General features: G+C 42.6%; 1 protein-coding gene across 6 annotated transcripts in view; it reads right to left on the minus strand.

Moving 5' to 3' along the window:
• The window catches only part of Septin6 (septin 6), a 77,282-nt gene that overhangs the window by 38,656 nt on the left and 20,556 nt on the right, over positions 1-18,070 (minus strand). For all 6 annotated transcript variants that reach the window (XM_027930965.3, XM_027930942.2, XM_027930958.2 and 3 more), the window contains exons 3-4: positions 14,715-14,910; positions 492-678 (exon numbers count right to left, since the gene is read on the minus strand). In XM_027930965.3, coding sequence (XP_027786766.1) covers positions 492-678; positions 14,715-14,910 — 383 coding nt within the window. The remainder of the gene's footprint in view (positions 1-491; positions 679-14,714; positions 14,911-18,070) is intronic.

Below are 18,070 nucleotides of genomic sequence, written 5' to 3' on the forward strand. Positions count from 1 at the left end.
CCTCAAAATAAAAAAGGGGGGGCGGGGTTGAGATTTAGCTCAGTGGTAACATACTTGCCTAGAATGCACCCTGGGTTTGATTCCCCAGCACTGAAAATAAAAAGTCTGCTATTACAATATTACCATTCAAATCAAATTTGCATATTTAATTCAAACATAAGCTGGTTAATTCTGGGACAATGAAAAAACACTGTTTCATGGCCAAAGCCTTTGCCTCTGGACCTGGAGAGCCATTTCCCTTGCATTGATCCTGATTTCCAAGAGAAATTAGGGCAGAAAGACAGCTCAGGACAAACTGGCCCCTGGTGATGGGAACCCGGATGACAAAGCATTTGACATAGGAGTTAGGCCGATAACATCATTTTATGGAGGAACAGAGAACGAGGGAGAGGATAATGATTCCATAAAACCTCTCCTGGAATTCAACATCTACTGCGTAGAGATGGGTATGAGTGAGTCCAGCTTGCCCAGCCTTCCACCTGCCTCCATACCTTACTGTCCAGCTTCTTCATCGTCACTAGGTCCAGAGACTTCAGAGAATGACCTGTGGGGGCGATGAAGTACAAGCAGGCGTGGATTCGGGAGTCGTGGTAGGTGTGCAGCACTCTTCGGATCTTCAGCTCCTCCTGCAGGTAGGCCTCAAACTGCGCATCAATGAATTCCACGATAGGCTTGTAGCTAGAGAGAGCAAGGAAATAGCTAGACCCCTTCAAAAACTTGGATTTGACACTGTTATGGTTTGGATGTGAGGTGTCCCCTAAAAGCTCATGTGTGAGATAATGCAAGAAGGTTTGGAGGAGAAATGATTGGGTTATAGCCTTAACCTAATCAGTGAATTAATCCCTAATGGGATCAACTGAGTGGTAACTGGAAGCAGGTGGGGTGTGGCTGGAGGAGGCGGGAATTGGGGGCATGACTATGGGGTATATATTTTATATCTGGAGAGTGCAGTCTTTCTCTCCCTCTGCTTGCTGATCATCACGTGAGCCGCTTCCCTCCACTCACTCTTCTGCTATGATGTTCTGCCTCACCTAGAGCCCCGAGGAATGGAGCCAGCCCTCTTGTATGGAGACTTCTGAAATCATGAGCCCCTCTGTAAACTTTTCCTCCTCTACGATTGTTCTGGTCAGATCTTTTAGTCACAGCAGCAAAAAAGCTGACTAAAACAGACACTATCTCTTTTAGAAATGTAAAAGAACTCTGTAATCTGACTCTCCCTCATCTAGTTGGATTTCTTCATCTCTCTTCAGTGGGCTTCCAATCCTGTCAGCCTGGCCACCTTCTTGGTCCCTGCATAAGCTCAATTTATGCCCACCTGTACGCCTTCACTCTGGAAGGTTTGTTTCTCTCTCCTCATCCCAATCCTCCCATCCTACACCTCAGGGCTCAGTTTAATGCCTATCTCTGTCCTACAGACTTCCCCATCTATGCTAGAAACCCCTTCTGTGACCCAATAGCTTTATAAAACCATGGTACTGCCATGTGTGGTGGCGCACGTCTGTAATCCCAGCAGCTCAGGAGGCTGAGGCAGGAGGATCACCAGTTCAACATCAGCCTCAGCAACAATGAGGTGCTAAGCAACTCAGTGAGATGCTGTCTCTAAATAAAATACAAAACAGGGCTGGGGATGTGGCTCAGTGGTCGAGTTCCTCTGAGTTCAATCCCCATACACAAAAAGAAAAAACAATGGTACTGGATTGCTTGCCATTACTTCACAAGGATTTGTGTTCTTTCAGCTCATCTGTGTCCTCATGAAGGGCAGGGTCTGTGCAGGACACTTCCTCTCTCTTCCATGGTCCTGAGGCAATGAGAACCCACTGGTGGATTCCATGAGTGGGTTGCTTTTCCTCCATGCTGGGCCCATGTCTGCTTCCTGCGTCTCCCCTCACTGTGCCTATTGTGAGAGCTGAATCCACAAGGCTTCTCCTCCATCCCCTGCTGGGAAATTCTGTCAGAACATTGTGGGATTTTTGCTAGGTTAAATGAAATACCCCACTCAGCTCCCAGATCCAGTTTTCAATTCCTCCAAAGTTGTGATTTTTAAATTTAAGTATTCAGGGCTGGGGGTGTAGCTCAGTATAGAGCGCTTGCCTAGCATGTGCCAGGCCCTGGGTTCAATACCACACACACGAATCTAAGTATTCAGACAAAATTTAGTAAAGAGACCCTCCCCCCTCAATATGCACACACTGTCTATGCATGGCCCAGCTCATTGATTCTCCATGCACAGCACCTCTAGGTGACCACTATGTCTCATCAAGATCCCCCTCCTCTACTCAGGATTGAACCCAGGGCTTTGTGCATGCTAGGCAAGTGCTCTACTACTGAGCTGCATCCCCAGCTCCTTTTTAAATTTTGATACAGGGTCTCGTTAAAATTTTCAGGCTGGCCTCGAACTTGCAATCCTCAGCTTCCAGAGTAGCTGGGATTACAGGCTCATCATGGGTTCTTAAACAATAGTTAGTCCTCCATTGGTCCCTGCCCCGAGCTTCCTTGGAAGCTTCTCTCTCTCCCTTCTCCAAGCCCTGCCTGGCCATCCCTGCCATCCCAATAGCCTCTTTCTGCTCTATTTAGGTCAGCATAGTTTCAGCCATGTCCATCTTCTCAACTGCCCTGTTTGGGCACTGCCTCTTTTTCCCTTCAGGGAAGAAGAGGTACATTCCCTGGGCCCAGGGCAGGGAGTTTGCAGATACCATTGCCAGAAGGGAACATGATCAGAGGAGGAGCTGGGTCCAACCAATGCCTCCCACCTGCAGCAGCCTCTAACCTAAGCCTTTTTGAAAGAGCCCCCTAATAGAGAAGGGGAAAACAGTGTTTAAAAAAGAATCACAGAATCCTAGATTCTGAGAGCTACATATAGAGAAGAGATACAGGTGCAGGGTATCTCTGAAGCTGCAAAGAAAAAAATCTAAAAATATAGTCTTTGCTTTCTTCCTTTGATCCCTCTGAGCCAACACAGTTCTGAAGGGTAATAGCATCAAAGGATCTCTTGGCAGCAGAGATCCTTAGAAGATTCCAGGAGAATTTCAAGTGAGAATGAAGGATGCATTCCCTAGGCTTATCTCATTTTTAGATGATTGGCTGGTCTGAATTATCTGATCATGGCACTGCTTCATCTTTTTCTCAATTACATAACCTTTTTTTTTCATTCTTTTTTTTTTACAGCATCTTTTCCTTCACAAAAGGAAACAGAGGAAAGAAAAAGAGTAGGATTTTTTTTTTAGCTTTTCCCCCCATGAATCTCTAGTGATATCCTGTGCCCATCTTACAACCATTGCTTCTGGCTCTCAGATTATGAAAAGGTACATGGATCAGACCAGCCCAACCAACCAATCAACCACCAGGATTTGGTTTAAAGGAATCTGACATGGGTGATTCATCTTTGTCTTAATTATCTTTGCATCCTCAGTGTCTAGCCTACTATCTGGAATATAGTAAAGGTTCCACCAACCGCTCTGCACTCCCTCAAACCCACCCCCAGTGGCTCATCTTCCCAAGGTGGTCATCTCTGCCCCACGCTTCCCTGTGCTCATTGCCATGGTTAACAAAATCCTTATTCCCATAGGCAAACTCCTCATCAACTACTTCCTTCCTCTAAGTGGTAGCTGACAGTCTTTCAAAAATGACACTTTTCTCATATCCTTCTCAATTGGACATTTCTACATGTCCCACACTCAAGTTTCATGGATGAACAGAGAGAGCATCTTTCTTCTAGCTCTTTATTTCCTGATCTATGATCTCTTCCACTTCCAACAAAACCCAGCTCCAACAGACTCTGCCTCTCCTCATCACTACACTTCATATTTTCCCTTATAAAACATGAGTTCTAACAGGTGTGGTGGCTCACGCTTGTGATCCCAGAGGCTGGGGAGGCTGAGGCAGGAGGATAATGAGTTCAAAACCAGCCTCAGCAAAAAGTGAGACCCTAAGCAACTCAGTGAGAGATCCTGTCTCTAAATAAAATACAAAATAGGGCTGAGGATGTGGCTCAGTGATCCAGTGCTCCTGAGTTCAATCCCTGGTACCAAAAAAAAAAAAAAAATGAGTTCTTAACCTGGGGTCCGCCAGCCTCCAAGGGTCTATGGCTAGAATTTAGAGGATCCATGAACTTGGATAGGAAGAAAAATACATTTTATGGGCTGGGGTTGTGGCTCAGCAGTAGAGCACTCACCTAGCATGTACAGGGCCCTCAGTTCGATCCTCAGCACCACATATGAATAGATAAAATAAAGGTATTGTGTCTAACTACAACTAAAAAGATAAATAAATATAAAAAAGAAAATACATCTTATCACTAATGTCTAACTAAATGTAGGTAACAATCTGCAGTAATATTTTGCAGTATCTGTGATTTCATAACCAGTAGAAATCACTGTTTATAATTCCTATTCCAGTGGTTGCAAGTACCTTAAGATAGCATTTATATTCATCACAACTCCTCAGTTCTGATAACCAATAAGGCTGTATATAGATATTATTTCAGAAATTAATAAAGAAACACACGGGTTACTAAATCATCATTTCAATATAGTTTGGTAACTGTTCAATACAACTGATATACTTTAAGCATTTAAAATTCTTAGTTTGAGAATGAGCCCAAAGGCCATACCAGATTACTAAAAGGACCAAGGGTACAAAAAAGCCTCTGATCTAGACAATATTTCTTATTCATTTCAGATAGTGAAATGCTATACGAACACACTAAAATCTGACATTGAAATAAAAAGCAACTGGAGGTTTGGCTATTTTAAATACAGTGACCAGGGCTGGGGTTGTGTCTCAGCAGTAGAGTGCTTGCCTAGCACTTGTGAGGCACTGGGTTCGATCCTCAGCACTGCATAAAAAAATAAGTATAATAAAATAATGGTGGGGCTGGGGTTGTGGCTCAGTGGTAGTGTGCTCACCTAGCACATGTGAGGCACTGGGTTTTATCCTCAGCACCACATAAAAATAAAGACAATAAAGTCCATTAACAACTAAAAAATATTTTTAAAATAATAAAAAATATTTATAAATAAATAAATACAGTGACCAAGGAAGACTCCTCTGAGGATGTGATACTTGAGCTATAAAGATGACATTTGTTATTCCTTCTACTTGGAATGCTCTTCTTCTGGATCTTTCCATGGCTCTCTCATATAACTATTCACATAACAGGTCATCACCAGCCATACAAAAAAAATCTAATAACGCTATCACATGGATGAACCTTAAAGACATTATGCTAAATGAAATAACCAGACACAAGGAAAAATACTGTAAGACTCCACTTGTATGAGGCACCTAGACTAGTCAATTTCATAAAGACAGGAAATCGAATAGTAGTTAGCAGGGGCTGAGGCAGATGGGGATAGGGAATTACTGATTAATGAGTTTCCTTTCAGGGTGCGGAAAAGGTTTTGGAACTAGATAGAGCTGGTGGCTGCACAATACATAGTGATGATGGTTGTCAATGCATTAAATGGCAATGGATTATTCACTTGAATCGTTAATTTTGTTATGTGAAATTCACCTGACAACAGCAGGAAAGAATAGTAGGAGATAAAGCCAAGAAAGGTGGCAGGAGCCACATTATGTATGGTCTTGTGGGTAGGGTATAGTAAGGAATTTTTTTCTCTGTGAATCGGGTCTTCTGTTCCATAATGCTTTCTAAGTGGTTATTGTTGATTTATAAGTCTAAAGCTTTCTGGATTGTTTATTTTGAAATTGGCTACCTATAGAACTACCATTTGTTTAAATCTTTTCAGTTGTCTGCCTAAATATTCCGTTTGTTATGGTTTGAATCTTTTTCTTTTTCTATTTTTTGGAGGGGGGTACCAAGGATTGAACTCAAGGGCACTCGACCCCTGAGCCACATCCCCAGCCCTATTTTGTATTTTATTTATGGAGACCAGGGTCTCGCTGAGTTGCTTAGAACCTCCCTTTTGCTGAGGCTGGGTTTGAATTTGATATCCTCCTGCCTCAGCCTTGAGAGCTGCTGGGATTATAGGCATGCACCACCACACCTGGCTGTTTGATTCTTAAATGACCCCAAAGGCCCTTTTGCTAAAGGTATGAGTGCCAGCCTGTGACACTTTGGGGATGTAATGAAACCAGTAGGCAGTGGGGCTTAGGGGAAGGAAGTTAGGTCATAGGAGTGTGCCCTTGAAGGGGATGTTGGGAATCCCTTCCTCTCTCTCTTTGCTTCCTGGCCACCATGAGGTAATCAGCTTTTCTCCACCATGCACTTTGGGCTGTGATGTTCTGCCTCACCACAGGCCCCAAAGCAACAAAACTAACAGACGGAAATTTCTGAAACCATGAGCCAAAACAAACTTTTCCTCCTCTTTGGGTGGAGGGTAACTAGGGATTGAACCCAGGGGTGTTTAACCACTGAGCCACATCCCCAGCCCTTTTTTGTATTTTATTTTGAGACAAGGTCTCGCAGAGTTGTTTAGTGCCTTGCTCTTGCTGAGGCTGGCTTTGAACTTGAAATCCTCCTGCCTCAGCCTCCGGAGCCACTGAGATTACAGGTGTGTGCCACCACACCAAGCTCTCAAACTTTTCCTCCTTTTAAGTTACCTCTCAATATTTTTCAATTGTCACCTTTCTTGCCCTATTTTGTATTTTATTATGAGACAGGGTCTCACTAAGTTGCTTAGGGCCTTGCTAAGTTACTAAGGCTGGCTTTGAACTCACAATCCTCCTGTCTCTTTCTTGGTAATATTGATCCTTCTTAAATGTTTTTTATTAAAATACTGTCCCTCAACTTCACTGATATCATTGCCTCTTCTTACATCTATATCTATTCTTTCTCACTTGCCTTGGCTAAATTCTTGGCCTGAGATTTTATCTTCTGCTGTCCTCCTACATATTATTATATGCACGATGTCCCTGGGTAGACTTACTTATTCCCATGGCCTCAATCATTACCATCTTCCTATCTTATTTCCTAGACATGGAATATTAAATCTCTTCCTTCTCCCTTGTGCCCATGTCCTCTGCAGACACAACTATCAAAGTTGCCCCTGATGGCCTGGTCACAGACACTGTACTCCGACACAACCATCTTAGACACGAAAGCCAAGAGACCACATGGTCTGATCTACTGGAACAGTGCCAAAAGTGACAACAGCCAATTTACCCTCTCCCCACTCTTGCATGCTTTTGTTCTTTCCTCTACATACATCCCTATTCTGCTATCTGCATTGGACTCCTTTTCCTGGAGTTCTGCTCCTTCCAAACAGACTCCACTGGGCCTTATGAAACTCCTATACCATGATTCAAAAAAAATTGTCTATACCTTTGCCACTCAGAACATGGTCTTTGGGCTAGCAACACCCACATCAATGGAGAGCTGGTTAGAAATGTAGACTCATGGGACCTCAATCCAGACCCAAAGGATCAGAATCTGCAATTTATCCAGAGCCTCTCCAATTCCTCCCCCATGTCATCAAGTTTGTCTTCTGCACCTAGCACAGGGTCTGTCTGGCATACAATAGGTACTTAATAAATATTTAGTGGAAATTTCCTGAAAGAACAACCAACTCAATTTTTTTGAAATGTCTCATTCACCCCTCAAGACATTGTAGAGTGTTTTCTATCCACAGCAGCATGCTAGTTAACACAGACAATGGATACTCTCAGTTTGGGGAGTATTTTTGTTTTAGGGTTTTTTTGTTTGTTTGTTTTGGTACCAGGTGTTGAACTCAGAGGCACTCAACCACTGAGCCACATCCCCAGCCCTATTTCGTATTTTATTATGAGACAGGGTCTCATTAAGTTGCTTAGGGCCTTGCTAAATTACTAAGGCTGGCTTTGAACTCACAATCCTCCTGTCTCAGCCTCCTGGGCCACTGAGATTACAGGCGTGCGCCTGGCTAATACCTTTGGTATTCTCTTTTTTTTTTTCCCCACCAATGTATATTTCTTTCATTCATCCACTCAAATATGTACCAAATACCCAATGTATGCCAGTTGGTTATCTGTACTCATCCTGCAAGACTTTAAGACTTAACTCAGCCTTTCCTGATCACCTGCTCTCTCCTCCCAGCCACCCACACCAAATAATCCCACCACCAGGCTTGGCCAGTTGCTGCCCTTTCTCTTCCCACAGTCGCCCTCCACATTTCCTTTGTTACTATACAAACCACATTATGCATATTTATCCCTCCCACTGAGCCTCAAGCTCCTTGACTACAGACTGCCTTATTTCTTCCCATCTCTGGCACCTTATAGTATACCTGGCACCTTATAGTATACCTGACACCTTATAGTATACCTGGCAGGTAGCAAACATTTAGTAATTGATAAACTGAACTAGATCCTCCACACCAACTTGGTTATTACTAAGTCTTGTGGATGTTTTCCCTCAAATCCTCAAAGTTTCTGTTCCTGCTTAAGCACTCATCATCTCTTCCACTCTCAGGAGTCACCCCTCACCTCCCTGTCTCCTACACACTGCCTTATCTCCTCTTTTTTTCCAGCTCAGACAAGCTTTTTAAATGAACAGTCTACACCCACTTTATCTGTTTCCTTTTGGAAAACTTCATTCTTTTTAATTTATTTTTAATTATGCAAGCGATACATGTATATGTTCTCCCTGCCTCAGAGTAATCACTGTTTTCAGTCTGTTGATTATCCTTCCAGACCTTTTCTATGCATTTAAATACAGAAAAAGAGAGATGTAGCTAGGTGCAGTGGTGCACAACTGTAATCCCAGCAGCTCAGGAGGCTAAGCCAGGAGGATCACGAGTTCAAAGCAACTTAGCAAGGCCCTGAGAAATTTGGTGAGATCCTGTCTCAAATAAAAATCAAAATGGCTAGGGATGTGGCTCAGTGGTTAAGAACATCTGAGTTCAATCACTGGTACAAAAAAAGAAAAAGAAAGAGCTGGGCGCAGTGGCACATGCCTGTAATCCCAGAGGCTTGGAAGGCTGAGGCAGGATGATTGTGAGTTCAAAGCCAGCCTCAGCAACTTAGCAAGGCCCTAAGCAACTCAGTGAGACCCTGTCTCATAATAAATTAGAAAAAAGGGCTGGAGATGTGGCTCAGTGTTCCAGTGCCCCTGAGTTCAATCCCCAGTACCTGAAAAAAAAAAAAAAAAAAAAAAAGAGATGTGTGGGTTGTTTGACCTGGAGCTCTACCCATGTGAGTACATAGGATCTACCTCATTCTTTTAAACTGCCAAATACAATCTCATAGTTTGGTTGGGCGTGGTGATACATGCCTGTAATCCCAGAGACTAGGGAGTCTCAGGCAGGAGGATCCCCGAGTTCAAAGCCAGACTCAGCAATGGGGAGGCACTAAGCAACTCCTAGAGATGTTGTCTCTAAATAAATTACAAAATAAGGCTGAGGTTGTGGCTCTGTGGTTGAGTGCCCCTGAGTTCAACCCCTACTACAAAAAAAAAAAGTTGACAATCCCATAATATGGCTGAACTATATAGTTCATTTAATTGCACTATTGATGGAAATTAGAATCTTTAAGTTTTCTTTAAACCTGGTCACCAATGCTGCAGTGAACATCCTTTTTGTATGCTTCTAATGAACGTGTGCAATTGTTCTTCTGTACACTTAAAAGTGGAATTGTTGGGTCATAAATTATTCACATTTTTAATTTTAATACATACTGCCAAATTTGCCCTCCAAAAATTCTGCATCAATTTACACTCCCACAAACATGAATGAAATTATTTTTTGATAGGGGATGTTATGCCATCTTTTATTTTTGCAAATCTGATGGATAAAAAAATGTCATTGTTTTATTTTGCATTTCCCTAAATCACTGGGGAAATTGAATGAGCATCATTTTACCTGTTGATTAGTCATTTGTATTTCCCTTTGTCAATTAATAGTTTGTTTCTCATTGAATTGTATAAGTTCCTTTTACATTTTAGAAAAATTATTTGTGTTATTATGTGGGTTGCAAATATTTTTGCCCCATCTCTAGCTTGTTTTTAATTTTATTTATGATATATAAAAGTACTAGGCTGGGGATGTGGTTCACTGGTAAAGCACTTGCCTAGCATGTGTGATTCCCTGAGTATAATCCCAGCAGCTCAGGAGGCTGAGGCAGAAGGAACTCAGATCAGCCTCAGCTAGCAAGGCCCTAAGCAACTTAGTGAGACCCTGTCTCAAAATAAAAATAAAAAGAACTGAGGATGGGGCTCAGTGTTTAAAAGTCCCTGGGCTCAATCCCCAGTACTAAAAAAATAATAATAATTAAAAAATAACGAAAAGTATTTTTTTAATGAATTTACATTTGTCTTTTCTTCTATGACTTTTGGGTTTTGTATCATGCCTGGAAAAGACTTCTCTACCCTCAAAGTTATAAAAATATTCTCCGACATTTTCTCCTTACTTTTTTTTCTCCCTACATTTTTAGAATTTGTTTTTAGTCCAACAGGAATCTATTTTTGTGGATAGTGTTTGTGTGAGAGGGTCTCATTTTGTTTTTTTTCTAAATAGATGACCTGTTTTCCCAGCATCATTTTTTTAATAGTCCATTCTTTGCCTGCTTACTTACATATACTAAATTTCCATGTAAATATGGATCTGATCTTGGACTCAATTTTTTGTTCTATTCTTCTTTTTGCTATCCTGATGTCTTCATATCCTTACTTCACTTTCACTCAGCAATCATGGAAATCTAGCTTATACCTACAATTCCCTGGAATGATTACTGCTACATGTACTAATGACCTTCATATTGCCAAACTTTTCATATTATCAAAATAAGAAAACTCTTTGGTTCTTATTTTCCTGGTTAATAATTCTCTCCCATATGCTACATAATACCCCCCCTCCATTCCTCTATCAATAAAAATCATGGTCAGAACTGAGTGCAGTAGCACATACCTATAATCCCAGCAACTTGGGAGGCTGAGAGGAGGATCACAAGTTTGAAGCCAGCTTCAGCAACTTAGGAAGACCTTATCTCCAAATAAAAAATAAAATGGGGGGCTGGGGATGTGGCTCAAGCAGTAGCACGCTCGCCTGGCATACGTGCGGCCCGGGTTCGATCATCAGCACCACATACAAACAAAGATGTTGTGTCCACTGAAAACTAAAAAAATAAATATTAAAAAATTCTCTCTCTCTCTCTAAAAAAAAATTATAAAATAAATAAATAAATAAAAAGGGCTGAGGATGTAGCTTAGTAGTAAAGCACCTCTGGAATCAATCCCCAGTACTACCAAAAAAAATCATGATCTTAACAATACCTGTGTTCATAGGTAGTTACTCAGAGTCAGGCACTGTTTAAGTATTTTTTATGCCATACATGTCAAGCATGCTTCATCATAGCCCTCTAAGGTAAGGATTATTATCATCATCATCCCCACTTTACAGGTGATTTGAAAACTGAGACTATAAATTTAAGTTCCTTGCTCCAGGTCCTTGGGTAATATGACAATAGGGGATTTGAACCCAGGTCTGTCTGACAGCAAAGCCTAGTAAGTTCCTAGGCACCCCATCTCCAACCTATCTTTGCAGTCTCCACCATTTTGGGGGTGGGGGTACTGGGGATTAAACCCAGGGGCTCTCTACCACTGATTCTTTTATTTGGAGATAGGGTCTTGCCAAATTGCCACAATTCAAACTTGGGATCTTCCTGCCTCAACCTCCAGAGTAGCTGGAATTACAGGCGTGCACCACTGTGTGTGGTTCCAGCATTCTTTAAATGGTAGCTTTCCAAGGATCCAGTCTTAGTTGCTGCTCTTCCCATCTTAAGCATGTACCCTGGATAAAGCAGGGCATTCTGATGCACTGTTTCAATGCAGCTGCACTGACATATCTGTGCTAAAATGGCCCTGGTGGCATGTAGAAAACACTGCTTTTTATTACAAATCCCTGTAACTCTTTCCACCCTGCTTCCCCAAATTCAGGGAAGCTTTTCATTTCTACATATTTGATTTTGTTTAGTTTGATTTTTATGAGTATGTATCATATTTATAATCAGGGAAAATAAGAATTTTTTAAAAATATAATGAAAGGATATTAGCCTCTAAGGGGCAGTATCCATTCAGCCCTTTTAAGCCATCATTATTAAGGCATTGTCCACTGTTAGATACACATGTAACTGAAAGAACTGTGAGAAATTTAATTGAGCTGGGTGACATGGTGCATGACTGTAATCACAGCAACTCAGGAGGCTGAGGCAGGAGGATTGCAAGTCTAAGGCTACCCTCAGCAACTTAATGAGAACCTGTCTCAAAATAAAAAAATAAAATGGGCTGAGTATGTAGCTCAGTAGCTGAGCATCCCTAAGCCTCTCCCCCCCAAAAAAAAGAAGGAAGGAAGGAAGAAAGGAAAGAGTTTAATTAAGGAGTTCCTAAAAAATCTGCCCTGAGATTAAGCACTCAAGATTGTGACCCAAATATCCCCTTTCCCTCTGGGTCTAATTTATTCTCAACCAAAGAAGATTAATGCACAATAAACAAGCCTGTAAAAAAACAGATGTGTCCTTCTTTTAGAATTTTAAATGCAAAACAGAATTCACTCCAATTTTAAGAAGCTATGTCTATTTATTCAGTGTAAGGACAGGAGTATGGCTGTTGTAGCTTTAAGGGAGAAACAGGAGAATTTAAGATACAGTTCACCTAAGAAGCAAGAGAATCCTCAAAAGATGAGCAGGTACTACTCAAAATGATAAATTATCTTTTCTGAGATGAGCACATGTGATAGCCACATGACTTCTGGTTAAAACCAGATGGTGCCCAACCCATACCCTCTACCAGACCCTAGCCCTCATCACTAAGTGTCACCCCACCCCTCACTCACACACATTCTCGAATCGTTCATTCTCACCCAGCTCTCCTCCTACCTCTCCTGTTTTGCCCCCTTTCAGGGTCTTTTCCTTTATCTGTAAAAACTGAAACTCCTAAGGTTTTTTTAGTCTTTAGCCCAGCATCCTTCTAGCTCCACTCTGATTTCCGGGCAATCTTACACGTCTACTGTTGGAACGTAACCCATACACCCTGGTAAGCCAAATCTATATTTCCAGCCTAGACTCTCTTTGGACCTCCAACTCTGTATACTGCTTAACACTGAAGGCTATAATGTATCTGGATATTCCACAGAAAGGTCAAACTGAACATGTCTAAACTGAATATATAACTAATTATCTTAAAACCTGGCTCTCTAATCTTCTCTATCTTATGAATACCACCACCATTTATCTAGTCTCCAAAGCCAGAAATTCAGGCCTCATTCTAAATTCTTCTTTTCCCTTCACAACCCCACATCAAATTTCTATCAAGTTCCTTTAATTTTACCTATTCAATGTTTATCAAATCTTTCTCCTGTTCCCTACCTCAGCAACTATTTCCCCTTTGCCTCAAACTCATTGGTACAACAGTCCCCTAATATTTCTTCATATTATCCCAAGGGACTTGTTTCAAAGGCCAATCAGACTACATCATTCTACTTCTCTCTTTTTTTTTTTTTTTTGATACTGGGGATTAAACCCAGGGGCACTTAACCACTGGACCACTGAGCCACATCCCCAGCCCTACTTTGTATTTTATTTAGAGACAGGGTCTCACTGAGTTGCTTAGCTCCTTGCTGTTGCTAAGGCTGACTTTGAATTCATGATCCTTCTGAGCCACTAGGATTACAGTGTGTGCTACCACACCCAGCTCAATCTACTTCTTAAAAGCTTGCAACAGGGGCTATGGCTGTAGCTCAGTGGCACAGTGCTTGCTTAGCACATATGAGGCACTGGGTTCAATCCTCAGCGCCACATAAAAATAAATAAAAAGTATTGTGTACATCTATAAATAAAAATATACTTTAAAAAATCTATGGCACCACATTTGTACTTTCTATAACTCCCTTTGGGATCTGGCACCCACTTTCCTCTTCAGGTTCATTTCCCCTATTTTTCTCTAGTTCACTCCAAACTGGTAGCCCAAGGGCAGACCCAGGGTTTGAAGGGCCCTATGTTTACACAATTTAAAGGGCCCTCCAAGAATCATAATACAACCCTATGAGTAAAAATTAGTCACAGGGCCTTGGAAGGGGCCTGTGATGTGAGGGCTGTGAAGCTTAAGCTTCATCAGCTTCACAGTTACTTTGCCTCTGTCTAGCCAAACAGAGCAAGCTGCAGTTCCCTAGAATATATAAGAATCCTCTGCATCACTTTACCTTTGCACAAAGTTACCTCGGCCTGGAATGCCCTTCTCCCCCAATCCTTGCTTGTCTGGCAAAGCAGTTTCTCCTTCAAGAGACAGAAGAGGGAGCACATCCTCTGTTGCCTGACCTTCCCACATGGAACTGTTCTCACCTTTGTGGTCTCACTGAAACTTGTCCTTTACCTCTCTGTACCCTGTCCTTTACAGAACATACCATTCTGCATGGAAATTATTTGCTTAAAACCGGTCTTGCCCATGTGCACCTCAAGGGCAGAGACAAAGTTATTCCTTTTCAGATTGTCAGAGCACAGCGGTACCTGGCACAAGGTAGGAGCTCCATAAATGTTTGCTAAATGGCATCGAGACCTCCACCCCATACACTGGGAAAACATTCTTTCTTTGGCAAAGCATATGGAGTGGAACAGTTACTATAGATAAGGACCGTGGACAGGGGCAGTGCTTGTGAGGGGCCTGCCATCTGCCCACTCCATTCTGAAAGGGGCTGGGCCCCAGCATGTATGCTTTCTCCAAGACGCCCAAGACGCTCCTCCTTGTGCTTCACCCCCACCAACCTTCCCACCCCACTCACTGCCTTCCTTACCTGTCTTCCTTGTTGATCTGGTCCCCAAAGCCTACTGTGCTAACAATTGTGAGCTTCAGCCCCACATTGCTCTCTTGGAGGTCGTAGGTATTGGACCTGAGCTGGACACCAGGCTGCGTGTGGGTGGCTGGCTCCCCCTCAAACTTGGTATTGAACAGGGTATCCATGAGGGTGGACTTGCCCAAACCTGTCTCTCCTGAAAATTGAAAGAATAAATTAGGGTCCATTCACACAGTGATTATGCAAATATCTACTTATTAACATGGGAAATAAACATGACAAAATAGCAAGTGAACAATAAATAGAAGTACATAGACTGTATGAGCTCAGTTACATCAAAAAGACCTAAAGGAATGTGCCCCATAACAAGAATAGTCATTTCACAATAGTGGAATTGGGGGAATTTTCATTTTATTCTTTTTTCCTGTTATTTGAAATTTTTATCTTAAGTATATATTTTATAATCAGAAAAAGTAATGCCATAGGCACAGATGGAGAGAGATTGTTATCCCTAGAAAAGGGCTGGACAGAAATACAATAGACTCTTACCTATGGTTTTCTCCAGGTGGTGGGATTATGTGTGGTTTTCATTTCTTTATGCTTTTCTGTATTTTCCAAGTTGTCTAAGTGGAACATGTGTAACTTTTTTTTTCTTTTGGTACTGGAGATTGAACCCAGGTCATTCTACCAGAGAACTATTCCCCCAGCCCTTTTGTTTTTAATTTTGAGACAGAGTCTTGCTAAACTGTCCAGGCTGGCATCAAACTGGCAATCCTCCTGTCTCAGCCTCCCAAATTGTTGGGATGACAGGCATGCACCACAGCTCCCAGTTATTGTTTTTATAATAAAAACTAAAAGATTATTTTAATTTTTTTTAAAAGGAACACAATACCTTGTCAAACAAATATCCTCCCTGCCCAGACTCTGTCTGCCTCATCTCCCAGAGAGGCCCAGAGCTCTGTGGGTGTCCTGGATGTGTCTCCCAGTGGGGTGGGGAGACTGTGGATCTTTCCTTGGCTTTACCATCCTCCCAGCCAGGTTGAGCTTTCAGTAAGACAATTTTTAGCTAATGGAGAGGGAACTTCACAGGCCACAAATTATTATTCTCCTTAAATATCAAATAAACCAGCCACTTATTTCTTTAACTAACAGTCTGTGGGATACTAACAAATTAAGCCATTGGAATTCCAAAAGTCTTGAATTTCACACTAGGGAGATGAAGGGGGAAGGGCTATGGCAGACTGGTAAAGGTGCAGAAAGGTTACTCCTGGGAGACTGGGGGATATCAAGCTGCTACCTCAAGCCAAGACATCTTTAGGAATGAGACATCACAAGAAGCCATAAGCTGTGGGGGAAGTTGGTAAAATGGGGTTTAGGCAGGAATCTGATATGAAGCCATAAGCAGGGTTAAGCACTAAAACCACTTATAATCTCCATGGATCCAGACTGTATTTTGTTCCCCCACCTCACCCCAAACAATTCAGGAATCCCAGGAATAAAAGCCAGTATTTAATTACTGGAAGTGCCCTTTGAACACCTAACACCACCCTATTACTTTGCTAGCATCGTCCCACTTCTTTCCATCTACCTCCCCAACCTGGGGGAGGGCGAGCTCTGACTTCTCCTCACAGTCTGAAGCGAGTTTATACGGGGCACATTCTGGCCTGGCAGATCTCCCCTTGGGACCAACAGCACACATTTGCAAGACGTCCTGGGCTTGGGTTAGAGCTGCATGATTGGAAACCAAAAATGCTCCATCTCCTCTCCACCCTCTGGGTGTGTCTAGCTTTGCATCTTTGCTGAATAATGAGCTATGAAATGCAGGAGGTGCTTTTAAAAGTGTCTATGATGCAAGCTTTCAATGGGGATGGCGGAAAGAAAGATAGAACAAGAACATTCAATTCAGCCTAGTTATCGGATCCCCAGCCCAATTTCATAGCCAGGTCTGACTAATATGGTGGATTGCCAGGGGTGCAGAAAAAGTTGCTCACACTGATCATGTTTCCAGGCAGGGTCTCTGCTATACCCATTAGCATCAAAGACTCTCCAAAGAGAGGCCCCTTTGTTTTCCTCCCCTAAAGGAACAGGTTAGTTTTGAGGCCCCAAGGAAAATTGGGAAGGTGGGGTCTTTGCCATGGGAGGCAGCAGAATTGGGCAAGCAGCAGAAAATAGCACTCCCACGCTATCCAATGTATGGATGTAGCTCAACCGGAAATGAGGCCAGCACCTCTGAGGTGGGAACGAAAGGGTGGCTGCCTCATTCTAACTTCCCTCCCCTCTGGGGACTGAGGTTTGAGGTACATTTTAGCCTATCTTTGTACCTGCCTAATGAATTTTCCATGTCCACCCCTCTCCCACCCCCTCTTCTGTCCCACGAGCTCCTTGCTGAATGCTCTGCAGCTCCTAGACAATGATAGGTCCCGTCTCCCTAGCACCCATGGTGGGCTGGCTGGCTCCCACATCCCAAGAATTCTCAAAGAGAAATCTTCCTGTACTCACAAGAGTACCTACTCCTGGCCTCTGCAGCATGAGGGACCCACCCTGTTTACACAGCTGGAGAGATGGGGGCCAGGCAGGGCAGGGCAGGGCAGGCAGCAGGGAAGATCAGCAGGGAGATGACCACCCAGATGCCTGCCAGCACAGAAGCGTTGTGAAAATTGATACCAAATAATGAAGGTCTGGAAGAAAAGAACTCATGGGTGTCTAGGGAATCACAATAAATGCAGATGAAAAGAGGGCAGAAAATCAAGCCAGCTCTCTTTGTGACTATCAAGTACTCTCTTCCAGGTCACCATCAGAGCCTGGGGGTGGAGGGAGGCTCTCCCTCAGTGGCTGGCACAGACCCAGGCTGAGCCTAGGATATAGTCCCCTCCCATGGAAGCCCTGGGCCCAGTATTGGGAAGGTTGCTAACTGGGATCAGGTCAGCAGATTCCAAGCCCCTGCAGGAAGATGAGATTTTGGCAGTTAGATTCCAGAAGGAAACCTGAGTAGTCCTGAGGGGTCCATTGCCCCCTCCTTTCCCTAGCCCTCCCAGAGCATCTCACAGTAGATAGTAGGGTTTATTAATATTTTTAGTTTTTAGTTTTATGTTGACACAATATCTTCATTTTATATTTATGTGGTACTGAGGATCAAATCCAATGCCTCACGCATACTAGGCAAGCACTCTACCACTGAGCCACAACCCCAGCCTCTATTAACCCTTTTTAACTCGTATCCATCATTCAAGAAGATTTTGTCTCATGTTGCTTAATGTAGATAGTATTCTAGAAACAACAGTTTTTTAAAATAAATTAATTTGATAAATTAATTTAAAGCATGTAGTATGAAACATGCTTTTTCAAATTATATTCCC

The sequence above is a fragment of the Marmota flaviventris genome, chromosome X (assembly GCF_047511675.1).
Source record: "Marmota flaviventris isolate mMarFla1 chromosome X, mMarFla1.hap1, whole genome shotgun sequence".
Classification (NCBI taxonomy): Eukaryota; Metazoa; Chordata; class Mammalia; order Rodentia; family Sciuridae; genus Marmota; species Marmota flaviventris.